This window comes from Spodoptera frugiperda, chromosome 21 (assembly GCF_023101765.2).
Source record: "Spodoptera frugiperda isolate SF20-4 chromosome 21, AGI-APGP_CSIRO_Sfru_2.0, whole genome shotgun sequence".
Taxonomy (NCBI): domain Eukaryota; kingdom Metazoa; phylum Arthropoda; class Insecta; order Lepidoptera; family Noctuidae; genus Spodoptera; species Spodoptera frugiperda.
Window position 1 is genome coordinate 3,368,796 of NC_064232.1, and position 12,399 is coordinate 3,381,194.

The window sequence follows — 12,399 nt, forward strand, 5'->3', positions numbered from 1 at the left end:
ATTCATAGGCCAACTACTCCGTCTCCTGCTATGCAGCAACGAGCGCTTCGGTCAGCAAATACAGACGCATGTCAAGGAGCTGGTGGGACACGAGATGTCTCCCGCTCTATACCCGATACTCTTCGACCAGATCAAAGCTATCATTGACAAGTTCTTCGATCAACAACAGCAGGTATGTCGTTGGAATAAGGTTCAGTTTTGATTGCACTTGTTTCTTTATTTTGGTCGGTAATGAGATGTCTCCCGCTCTATACCCGATACTGTTCGACCAGATCAAAGCCATCATTGACAAGTTCTTCGATCAACAACAGCAGGTATGTCGTTGGAATAAGGTTCAGTTTTGTTTGCACTTGTTTCTTTACTTTGGTCAGTAATGACGTGTCTCCCGCACTGTACCCCATACTGTTCGACCAGATCAAAGCCATCATTGACAAGTTCTTCGATCAACAACAGCAGGTATGTCGTTGGAATAAGGTTTAGTTTTGTTTGCACTTGTTTCTTTACTTCGGTCGGTCATGAGGTAGATATGGTCGGTATCTCCTACACTATATCCGCGATCAACAACAGCAGGTATGTCGTTGGAATAGGGTTCAGTTTTGTTTGCACTTATTGTTTCTTTACTTTGGTCGGTAATGAGGTAGATATGGTCGGTATCTCCTACACTATATCCGCGATCAACAACAGCAGGTATGTCGTTGGAATAAGGTTCAGTTTTGCTTGCACTTGTTTCTTTACTTTGGTCGCCCATGAGATGTATATTGGCAAGTTCTTCGATCAACAACAGCAGGTATGTCGTTGGAATAAGGTTCAGTTTTGATTGCACTTGTTTCTTTACTTTGGTCGGTAATGACGTGTCTCCCGCACTGTACCCCATACTCTTCGACCAGATCAAAGCCATCATTGACAAGTTCTTCGATCAACAACAGCAGGTATGTCCTTGGAATAAGGTTCAGTTTTGATTGCACTTGTTTCTTTACTTTGGTCGGTAATGAGGTAGATATGGTCGGTATCTCCTACACTATATCCGCGATCAACAACAGCAGGTATGTCCTTGGAATAAGGTTCAGTTTTGATTGCACTTGTTTCTTTACTTTGGTCGGGCATGAGATGTCTCCCGCACTGTACCCGATACTGTTCGACCAGATCAAAGCCATCATTGATAAGTTCTTCGATCAACAACAGCAGGTATGTCGTTGGATTAGGGTTTAGTTTTGGTTGCACTTGTTTCTTTATTTTGGTCGGTAACGAGGTATCTCCTACACTATATCCGCGATCAACAACAGCAGGTATGTCCTTGGAATAGGGTTCAGTTTTGATTGCACTTGTTTCTTTACTTTGGTCGGTAATGAGGTAGATATGGTCGGTATCTCCTACACTATATCCGCGATCAACAACAGCAGGTATGTCGTTGGAATAGGGTTCAGTTTTGATTGCACTTGTTTCTTTATTTTGGTCGGCCATAAGATGTATATTGACAAGTTCTTCGATCAACAACAGCAGGTATGTCGTTGGAATAAGGTTTAGTTTTGCTTGGCCGTGTAATGACGAGAGGGGCGGCGTCTTGCGTGAGCGATCTAGAAGCGAACGCGAAGCGGTGCGGTGACACGCGAATTCAACGCGATGCGGTGTGACGGCGGCTATGTCCTACGTGCATGTGAATCGTTTCGTTTTGTTTCTGTTTCCGACATTATAAACAAAAACGTGACGGCACCGCGTCCAGTTCGCGCGACAATATAAGTTCATTGACTACACCGCATCCCACGTGCGGTTGGCCACATAGGCCGCGTCAATACATTTTGACAGTTTCCGCGCCGCAAGGCAAAGCATCGCCTTCGCATCTAAGGACGTAGCGTTACTCTTCCCGCGGGTGTCGTAAGAGCCCACTAAGGGGCTTTTTAAGGGGGGATAATCATCCTATGACTTCTGCCTTAGGTGAGGCGAGAGAGAGTGTCAAACTCTTACTGACTAAAAACCACCCCGTTCCTACTCCTGCTTTTCGAGCCGGAGCCCCGATAAACCCGCTAGGCAGTCCGCAGTTCCGGCCACTAAGGGGCTTCACATTTAACAGAAACAGCGCAGTAATTTTCAATTCACATTTTTAAACGCCATTTGAAGTGGATATATTGCATTTGGACAAGGCGGTTTGTATGTGTGTAAGTGTGTTTGTAAGTGTACATGTGGGCACTATGTTTGCCCGCTATTTTATTTTATATTCTTACAAATTAGTTTTATTGTCCCATAGTTTTGACGTTGTATTGTCGTTACATTGTTCCTACATATATATACAATAGGTAAATGATCAAATAATGTATCAGAGATATTGTAAAAAACATTTTTTGAAAATAGTAACGAGGGAGTTTCTTGCTCGTTCTTCTCCATTCGAAGCAACACTTTGGAACGAGCGCCTAGCTTCACTGACAGACAGACTGACGGACAATTCAATTTGACGTTTCAAAAGTGCTTTATTTAGGATTAATTGAAATAAATGCTTTGACTTTGACTTTGTGTCCAAAAATATAAAGAAGCAAACATATTAATGAATACATTACAATATTACTTTCTTTCCACCAGGTAATGCTGACGGATATAAACACACAATTCGTGGAGCATACGATATTTATAATGAAGAGTATACTGGACATCAAGAAGAGTGGCCAGCCCAACGAACACCTCAGCACCACCTCCATCGAGACACTGATGCTCTCCATCGTCAGGTAAGCGGTCGATTCCCGAGTCGATACCAAGTACTTTGTTTTTTAGTCGCGATAATGTGAATATAGGAATGAGAAAAAAAATAAAAAAAAACGAATGTTTTGTTTATGCTAACTTATTTATGCTATTTTCGGGATATGCCCGACTAGTTTCGGGTCACACCGGGGCCCTTAATATCTGTCAAAGTTGAGTTAGGTAAGCGTTTGCGTTTAAGTAAGCTGAATTCGAGGAGTCTGATTTATTTTCTTGGCTAAAGTATAAGTAATTTTCGGTAGTAAATGTTGATTATAATCACCTAATAGATTTAATTTATAAATCGCTAGCAAACCCGGCGAACACCGTTTCGCCACCAGATGACTTCGCTTTTTTTTTTAATCAGAGATGTGACTGTATGTGAAAAAAGACATTCCTCTTTTCCTGCTTTTCTCTTGAATTTTGTTTTCTGAATTTTCTTTGCTATAAACCTCACGGAGCCCGAGACATTTCCAACGAATGCAGACATCGTGTGTTCTGGAGTTATAGCGTCAAGAAGGAAAACCCGAGTTATTTTTATATTATAGACTAGCGACCCGCCCCAGCTTCGCATGGGTGCAATGGTGATATATTATACCTGTATTATACATAAAAACCTTCCTCATGAGTTACTCTATCTATTAAAAAAACCGCATCAAAATCCGTTGCGTAGTTTTAAAGATTTAAGCGTTCATAGGGACAACATGACACATGACAGAAAAAGCGACTTTGTTTTATACTATGTAGTGATTATGCTTGTTACAGATACGTGCGCCACCTAGACATGACGGTGTTGTCTGTGCACATTAAGACGAAACTCTGCCAAGTGGTCGAGGCAATGATGAGGAGGAGAGATGATCTAGCCTTTAGACAGGTAACCTAGAAGAAATACTAGGTCAAACGTAGTAGTATATCGTCACGCCTTTTATCCCCGAAGGGGTAGATAGAGGTGCACATTATAGCACGTAATGCCACTGTACAATGTACAACTCACTTTTCCCAATTTGTGTTATAAGTCCTATGTAATAGGGGAGTGAGCCTATTGCCATATAGCCGTTGGTCGCGTGGTCGCAAGTGCGACAGCCAGACAAGGAGTCTTGGATTCGATTCTCAGGTCGGGCAAAGTATTACCAGGCTTTTATCGGTTTTTCGAAAATTTCTCAGTAAAGCACGGAGTCTGGAATTGTGCCCAGTATATGGCAATAGGCTCACCCCCTATTACAAAGGACTTGTAACACAAATTGTTGAAAGTAGCTGTACATTGTATAGGGGCATTACGTGCCATAATGTGCACCGCCTACCCCTTCTGCGATGAGATGTGTGACGTACCGTTGTCCCCCCCCCCCCCAGGAGATGAAGTTCCGCAACAAGATGGTGGAGTACGTGACGGACTGGGTTCTGGGCACGAGCCACCAGATCGCGCCGCCACTGCGGGCCGACGCCTCTTCCATCACCAGGTCGGGCCAATATTCATTTATCACAAACTAGCGAGGCACCAGCTTCGCATGGGTGCAATGGAAGCATGGCAGAATTGGGTACTATCCTCGGTCAAAAATAAATTATTACAACTTTTCAATACAATAAAATATTAAAAAATAATCACACTCTCATTCATAAATTTGATGAACTATTTAATTTTCGATTTTTTCTAGCTAAATTTCTAGAAATAAGTATGCTATTTGACGTCAAAAACTTATGACGTCATAACGCACTATTTCATACAAAGTTCATAGAAAATATCGTTTTTGACGTTTCGAAAAAAGTATTGAATTTGACTAGTAGGAAAGTAGCCTATTATCAGAAAGAGTGACGTGCTTTAGCTTGGAATTGGCAATTCATTCTGTTTTTCTAAATTATTAGTTTTTTTTCACACCTTATTTTGATTATTTTTTTTTTTATATTATTGTGAACTTAAAATCATAATATGCATGCTGTGGTTACCCATAATTGTAAATACAGATAAGCCTAAGTTAGTTTGTATGTAATTGTTATTTTTATTGTGCAATATTGCTGTATTTATGTTGGTGACACTTAAATAAATAAATATACCATGCATGTATAACACATATAAACATTCCTCTTGAATCACTCTATCTATTAAAAAAAACTGCAACAAAATTCGTTTCGTAGTTTTAAAGATTTAAGCGTACAAAGGGACACAGGGACTTTGTTTTATACTGTGTAGTAATAGGTATTAGGTATTTATTTTGTTACTTTTTATTTTATTTGGGAAATAAACAGTACCTCTACCATGAAACGCAGAAACTAGAAGAAGTATCATTTAACAAAATTAAAAATTACTACGGGAATCATTGTCGCCAAACTCAGGCAAATGAAACGCTTATCATACATTGCACTACAAATAAATAAATATTTTGATTTGTCGTTTCAATTTAATCAAAACCAACTTAAGTCGCATTGTTTTCATCCGAAAATAAACCTTAAAACCGTTTGTGTAGGATTTATTTTTGCTTTAGTGCGGAGTGTATTTCTTTCCCTTTCCTTAGTATCGACAAAAACTGATGTAGTGAACTCATGGTAGAAGTATATAATTATAATACGATAATTACATAAAAAAATAAATAATACATAGTCTAGAAAAGTTGCCACATGAAAAATATGTGCCCGCGGCCTCAGTCGCCTTCTTTTAGGGTCTGTTCACATAGACCGGATCGTATACGCCTAGAGTCGGTAGCAGCGGATTCGCCAACTATTGCCCGATTACTCAAACGCTACTCAATTTTAAGACGCTCTCAAATGCAGTTCTGTCACTATCAATTCTTTATAAAATGACAGAGATAGCACGATATTTAAGTACAACCTTAAGTTGAGTACCATAAAACGGGGTGAATAGAAACAAATCAGGGGTGAATAGGAACAACATTTTGTTGTGTTTTCACGTAATTTAAAACTGTACTGTACTGTGTGTAGAAAACCACAAATGCTCTATTAAAACTAAAAACATGAAAACAAACTAATAATCTTAATAAAAAACATTTTTCTATTGACCCCCTGAGTTTCTATTCACCCTATTTTACCGTAGCGTTTGAGTATTCGAGCGTATGTTACATACACCGATTAGAAGCGGATACGCTTGGAGGCAATCGGTTGCGCGAGCAAGAAAGAACACGCGATTGGAGCCGGTCAGCTCCGTTTATTATTTCACACCAAGCGCCGTCAAGCATTTTTAATGACAAAACAGTGCACATTAAAAAATAAACCTTAATACAAATACATAAAACTCTGTTTTCAACGTGATAAAAATTTGCTCTCCTCTTCGAGCTGGTCTGTGTGAACGGACCCTAAAGAGGTTGGGGCCATGTTTTACAAAAAAAAAAAAAAATTACTGCAAAAGATACTCCTTAATGGCGATCGAAATGCCCACTACCGCCATCTAGATTCCGTTTCCAAAACCCTATCTCCTTACACAGATACCTGGTCTGCTGCAGAGAACTGGACCAGGCGTGTATGGAAGCAGTGGCTTCGTTGCTGAAGGGTCTACCTCTTCAGCCCGAGGAGTCGGATCGAGGGGATCTCATGGAGGCCAAGAGTCAACTGTTTCTTAAGTAAGTCTTGTGTATTTATTTTTTCATTAACAAACGATTTTTTTGTGTGTATTTGTAAGTTTTTCTTATTTATGGAACAGACCGGTATACGAGCAGACGTATCAACTGATGGTAAGCAATCGCCGCCGCCCATGGACACCCGAAACACCAGAGGCGTTACAAGTGCGTTGCCGGCCTTTTGGAGATTAGGAATTTAATGGTTGTTGGGGAATCTGGGATTGGGAAGTTTGGGAAGGGGGGAATTGGACCTCCGGTAATCTCACTCACACAACGAAACACAACGCTAGCGTTGTTTCACGTCGGTTTTCTGCTATCACTCTGGTCGAGCCGGCCCATTTGTACCGAAGCATGGCTCTCTCACACTTCTTACTATTTCTTCTTCTACTTCTTACTTACAGATACATCATAAGTAAATTAAATTTCACCTTTCAGATATTTTACTCTGTTCATGAATCTCCTGAACGACTGCAACGAGGTGGAGATGGCCGAGGGTCCGGGTCGGCTGGAGACGCTCCGCAACGCGACCATACAGGCCATGTCCAACCTGCTCAGTGCCAACATCGACTCCGGACTAATGCATAGTATTGGTATGTGTTTTATCTTTATCTTTATACAATGTGATAGGGGTGGGACTTCTAACCCGTTAAGGCTGTGTACTACATCTAATTTTATCGACAAAAGTCGGGGGTCGAACCCCTAATTGAAAATCCCCTGAAAAATAATGGCTATTTCGGTAAAAATATTTTCAAATTACTTTTTTTGATCATCAAAACATTATCAAACGGTAGAAAAACATAATGACCTTGGCTAACTAAGGTTCATTAGCTTTTTTTATGTGTTTGATAATGTTTCTACGACGAAAACAATCCTTTGATATCAATAAAAGAAAAAAAAATATTAAAATTCCAATATTTTCAATTAGGGGTTCAACCGCTTCGACCCCCGATTTTTGTCGATAAAATTAGATGTAGTACTCAGCCTTAACGGGTTAGAAGTCCCACCCCTATCACATTGTATATATAATTCTTCTGTAAGTGTGTATGTCACTGAACTTCTCTTAAATTTTTGATGAAATTTTTTGTGCGTGTTCAAGGGGATCTGAGAATGGTTTAGATTCACAATTTTGTCCGCTGGACAATGTTTTTTTAATTAATTTTTAATTTATTTATTAATGCCGAAGCATGGCTCTCCCACTCATATGAAAATTTTTACCATAATGATGATTTTTGTTTCAGATTTGGGCTACCACCGCGACTTGCAGACTCGAGCGGCGTTCATGGAAGTGTTGACAAAGATACTGCAGCAAGGGACGGAGTTCGATACCCTGGCCGAGACAGTGCTCGCCGACAGATTCGAACAGCTGGTCCAGCTAGTCACCATGATATCTGATAAGGTAGGGGGGAGAGACACTATATTTCTTCTTTTATTCTTATGTTCATATATTTATTTAAAACACTCTAAAATTATATTTTTAAACATTACTTATAAAAATAAAAAACAAAATAACATTTAAAAATATAAAAATAGGAACCGACCAGTAGCGGGAGCATGGTCCAAGCTACCGGTGGTTAGGGCTCCAGAGACAGAAACCTCCTCACAATACGTGCCGTTTCGAGGAGTACTGCCTTCTGCATCAGGCCCTTGATCCATCCATATTCTTATTATTATTAAACGTTCTATTTAGCTTGACTTGTTTCTTTGTTTAGGTCAGATTTAGTAGTTGGAATTTCACCCCCTTCCTGACATTACCAACAGATCGATCTGATATTTGGTATATACTTGATGACCATACAATATTTATTAAAACGAAAGGGCTTTATTGATAGAACAGGGGCCTTAGTCTGCTATTACAATTGTGTCAGAATGGTCGATCACTGAGCAGTGCGAGAGGGACGGAGCTATGTAGGTTGTATAGCTCCATCCCTCTTGCACTGTCCAGAGCTTATTCAAACTTTTAAAACGATTTTATCAGGTCGTCGTAATAAAATTTAAGAATCTGAATTACACACACTTGTAATTGTTGTATCATTATGAAACTTGGCAGTTGTATGTAGATTAGATGACAATACAATATTATGGCATCATAAAACTTCTTTGATGATGGAATTGAAAGATGGCTGATGGAACCTTGGACTGCTTATTAGTAAACATACCAAGTTTGGGCCCATTAAGTATATCAATTTCTCCTGATGGCGAGAGATATATTCAAAAATGTATCCTTAGTATTTTTTTAAGGAATAACTTGAAAACGAGTTGACGGATCACCTGATGTTAAGCAATCAGCGCCGCACCCGTAACACCAGAGGAGTTACAAGGGCGTTATTGGATTTTCAGGGATTAAGAATGTTAGGATGGAAGTACTTTTGTATTGTAGATTAGGGAGGGGAGGATTGTTCAATCATTTACATGGCTTTCGCCGTGTTTTACGCCTGTTTTTGTAATAATAATGTTGATTTTTTTTAATATTATTATCTACTATGATTTTACTGTAACTTTCGTGAGACATACTAAATTAATTATTATGTTATCGGCTTACTCACGTACTGTTTTGACGAGGAACTCGACTAGTGTGACGTGTGTCGCGGAATGCTGCTCATGAATATGAGCCTCTAACATGTCTTGAAACTAGTCGAGTTCCTGAGTAAGCCGATAATATAATAATTAATTATTATCTATATAAGTTTTTAAACTGACATGGTCACTAACACTATTATTAGAACTTATGACGGGATATTTACCATGTTTATTAATTTTTACGGATTAACAGTTAATCCGTGATCATGGCGCTTGCAACAGTGCCGAAATATCGGAAACTCACCAAAATTAATAAACATGGTAAATATCCCGTCATAAGTTCTAATAATAGAATTATTATCTACTTTTTATGTCTTAATATGTAATGTTGAAAGGTAAACAATATTAATGTGTTGTTTGTATGATGAAATATAAAAGGCTGTCTCCCACCACACCCAGGGCGAGCTCCCGATAGCCATGGCTCTGGCCAACGTGGTCAGTACCTCGCAGATGGATGAACTGGCTCGAGTCTTCGTCACGCTGTTTGATGCCAAACATCTGCTAGCACCCTTGTTATGGAATATATTTTATAGGGAGGTTGAGGTAAGTACTTATATATTATACCTACATTTTTATCTAATAACTAGCAAACCTTGATTTCCCTGTTTACCCGACTGCGCCAGAAGGAGGGTTATGTTTTTCGAGAGTATGTATGTATGTATGTATAATTGTTTGGCACGCTCTACAGCCTAAACGGCTTGATGGATTTTGGCTTGAGAGGTGTCGTTAGATTCGTATTTACTGTGAGAGTGACACTGGATATATCAAAATAATAAAAAAAACTAAATGGCGTCAAATTCGAATATTACTCACTCTCTAGCCTGAACGACGCGATGGATTTTAGCTTGATAGGGGTTGATTGATTCGTATTTACTGTGAGACATTTCCTGCTTTTCTCTTGAATTATCTTTGCTATAAACCTCACGGAGCCCGAAACCTTTCCAACGAATGCTAAACCGTGGAAATCGGTTCGTGCGTTCTGGAGTTATAGCGTCAGGAAGGAAAACCCGACATATTTTTATATTATAGATTAACTATCGTCAGACTGAGACATCCTAACAGCAAAGCTACATAGCACATCTCTGGTGTAAAAGCATTCTTAGTCCTCCACGTTAAACGTCAGCTCGCTATCTGCACCTATTCACATCAACAGCCTCTCGCATTAAGAAGGTTTGAGCATTAATCACCATGTTTGCTCAATGCCAGTTGGCGATTTCAAACTGTTAATCAGAAATGTATAAGGCCAGGTTTCCTCACAATGTTTTCCTTCACTGTTAGTCAGTGGTGTCTCAATAATCTTAGAAAGTACTAATAACCATATAACAATAAGTACAAATAACGTATACAATTTTTCATGACATTTTCGAAGAGTTAACTCGACTGGTTTCGGGCTACGACCAAGGCTCATTATGAGCCACAGGCGTCAATTTATTCAATCTTTAGTGGTTAACTTGTCGCGGATTCTATTCCCTGACGGAATAACTGTTTGTGTGATGATTACCTGGCTTTAGATGTCATTTATTGTAAACGCACCCAGGACACAGAAGAAAATACCTTTTTTTATGAAACAAGCCGGTAATCGAGCAAGACGTATTACCTGATGGTAAGCAATCGCCGCCGCCCATGGACACTTGAAACACCAGAGGCGTTACAAGTGCGTTGCCGGCTTTTTGGGAGTTAGGAATTTAAGGGTTGTTGTTCGGGAATCGGGGATGGGGAAGATTAGGAAGGGGGGAATTAGGCCTCCGGTAACCTCTTCACACAACGAAACACAACGCAAGCGTTGTTTCACGTTGGTTTTCTGTGAGGCCGTGGTATCACTCCGGTCGAGCCGGCCCATTCGTGCCGAAGCATGGCTCTCCCACACTTAACCTAATAATGTGTTGTCCATAATTGGTAAATGTTCTATGCAGGTATCAGACTGCATGCAAACCCTATTCCGGGGCAACTCCCTAGGCAGCAAGATCATGGCATTCTGCTTCAAGATATATGGGTACGGCTACCTGCAGAACCTGCTGGAGCCACTCATCACGGCACTCCTCGACCAGGCTGATGAGAGGGGGGATATCAGCTTCGAAGTGGATCCTGCTAGGTAAGCTTTCTATTCATTGTAGTTTAGGGAACAGAGAGTAAAGTTCCCGTCCGACCAGAAAACCCGTGCGTGAGGCGCGTTGCGACCAGCGGGCCTTAGTCTGCTATTACAATTGTGTCAGAGTAGGTCGATGCTTGATCTGGAGCAGTGCAAGCGGGACGGAGCTATGTAGGTTGTATAACTCCATCCCTCTCGCACTGCTCAGTGATCGAAGGCATTGGATGACAAAAAAGGTTAGGGAACAGAGAGTAAAGGCCCCAGGCGAGGTAATCGTGCCTGGCGGGCTTTCTGCATAAATGTTGTTCGTTGGGATTTTCTATCTATGTTTATTCGGATGTAAAATTAATATATGGGATTTTTTTTATATTATAAGTTTGTAAACGAGCTGACGGATCACCTAATGGTAAGCAATCGCCGCCGCTCATAGACATCCGAAACACCAGAGGCGTTACCAGTGCGTTACTACCAGCGCCTTTCAGGGGTTTGGAATTTAATTGTTGGGGAATCGGCAATTGGGAAGATTGGGAAGGAGGTGATTGAGCCCCTATATTCCATATAATATGCCGCATTTCATAAGCACTTTAATCCTGCCGAACAGGGATTTCGAATTCTATATTATGAGTTGGGCAATTATACGTATATCGCGTTTTTTAAAAAAATATTTTGGAATAGCCATAGACACACAACACTAAAAGAATTACAATTGCATTGTCGACTTTTTAGGTATTTGGGTATTTCAGGAATGGAGGTGTTATTTAAGTATATTTTTTTTATAACGTCACGCCTTTAATCCCCGTAGGGGTAGGCAGAGGTGCATATTATGGCACATAATGCCAATGTACACCCACATTTCACAATTAATGTTGTAAGTCCCATGTAATAGGTGGTGAGCCTATTGCCATATACCGGGCACATTTCCAGACTCCGTGCTTTACTGAGAAATTTTCGAAAAACCGAAAAAAACCCAGTAATACTTCGCCCGACCCGGGAATCGGACCCGAGACCCCTTGCCCGGCAGTCGCACTTGCAACCAATCGGCTTACGAGGCAGTCAGATAATAGGGGATGTGAGGAATAAAGGAGTTATTTAAGTATGATGACGATGATGACCTATTTTCTTATATTTCAGACTAGACCCAAATCAAGACATAGAGATGAACAGGTCGAACCTGATAGACCTCACCAAGGAGGTCTTCGACAGGATAGTGGGGTCGGCAGAGAAGTTCCCCCCACAACTACGGAGCATGTGTCACTGTTTGTATCAGGTAATGTGGAATGAAGCTTTATTTTGTTCGGTGTAGCGTTGAAATTTGTTTGTCAAGGCAGCAGATTTTGGTTATTATGTTTTGTGGGAAGTAAAAGTGTTATTTTTACAAAAACTTGAATATTTATATATTTGTACAAAAAAACATGCATAATTTTACAGCTTGAGCCAATAGTAGCC

At 40.2% G+C, this 12,399-nt stretch overlaps 1 protein-coding gene across 20 annotated transcripts in view; it reads left to right on the top strand.

Annotated features, from left to right (window-relative positions):
* The window catches only part of LOC118280223 (neurofibromin), a 111,419-nt gene that overhangs the window by 23,115 nt on the left and 75,905 nt on the right, over window positions 1-12,399 (top strand). For 12 of the 20 annotated variants that reach the window (XM_050701999.1, XM_050702005.1, XM_050702014.1 and 9 more), the window contains 10 exons: window positions 1-172; window positions 2,572-2,714; window positions 3,490-3,598; window positions 4,075-4,181; window positions 6,156-6,290; window positions 6,723-6,877; window positions 7,526-7,683; window positions 9,243-9,407; window positions 10,778-10,956; window positions 12,085-12,220. In XM_050701999.1, the coding sequence (XP_050557956.1) occupies window positions 1-172; window positions 2,572-2,714; window positions 3,490-3,598; window positions 4,075-4,181; window positions 6,156-6,290; window positions 6,723-6,877; window positions 7,526-7,683; window positions 9,243-9,407; window positions 10,778-10,956; window positions 12,085-12,220 (1,459 nt within the window). Of the gene's footprint in view, window positions 173-852; window positions 930-2,571; window positions 2,715-3,489; window positions 3,599-4,074; window positions 4,182-6,155; window positions 6,291-6,722; window positions 6,878-7,525; window positions 7,684-9,242; window positions 9,408-10,777; window positions 10,957-12,084; window positions 12,221-12,399 lie in introns of all 20 variants that reach the window. The other 8 variants (XM_050702009.1, XM_050702013.1, XM_050702012.1 and 5 more) reach the window with 4 other exon arrangements.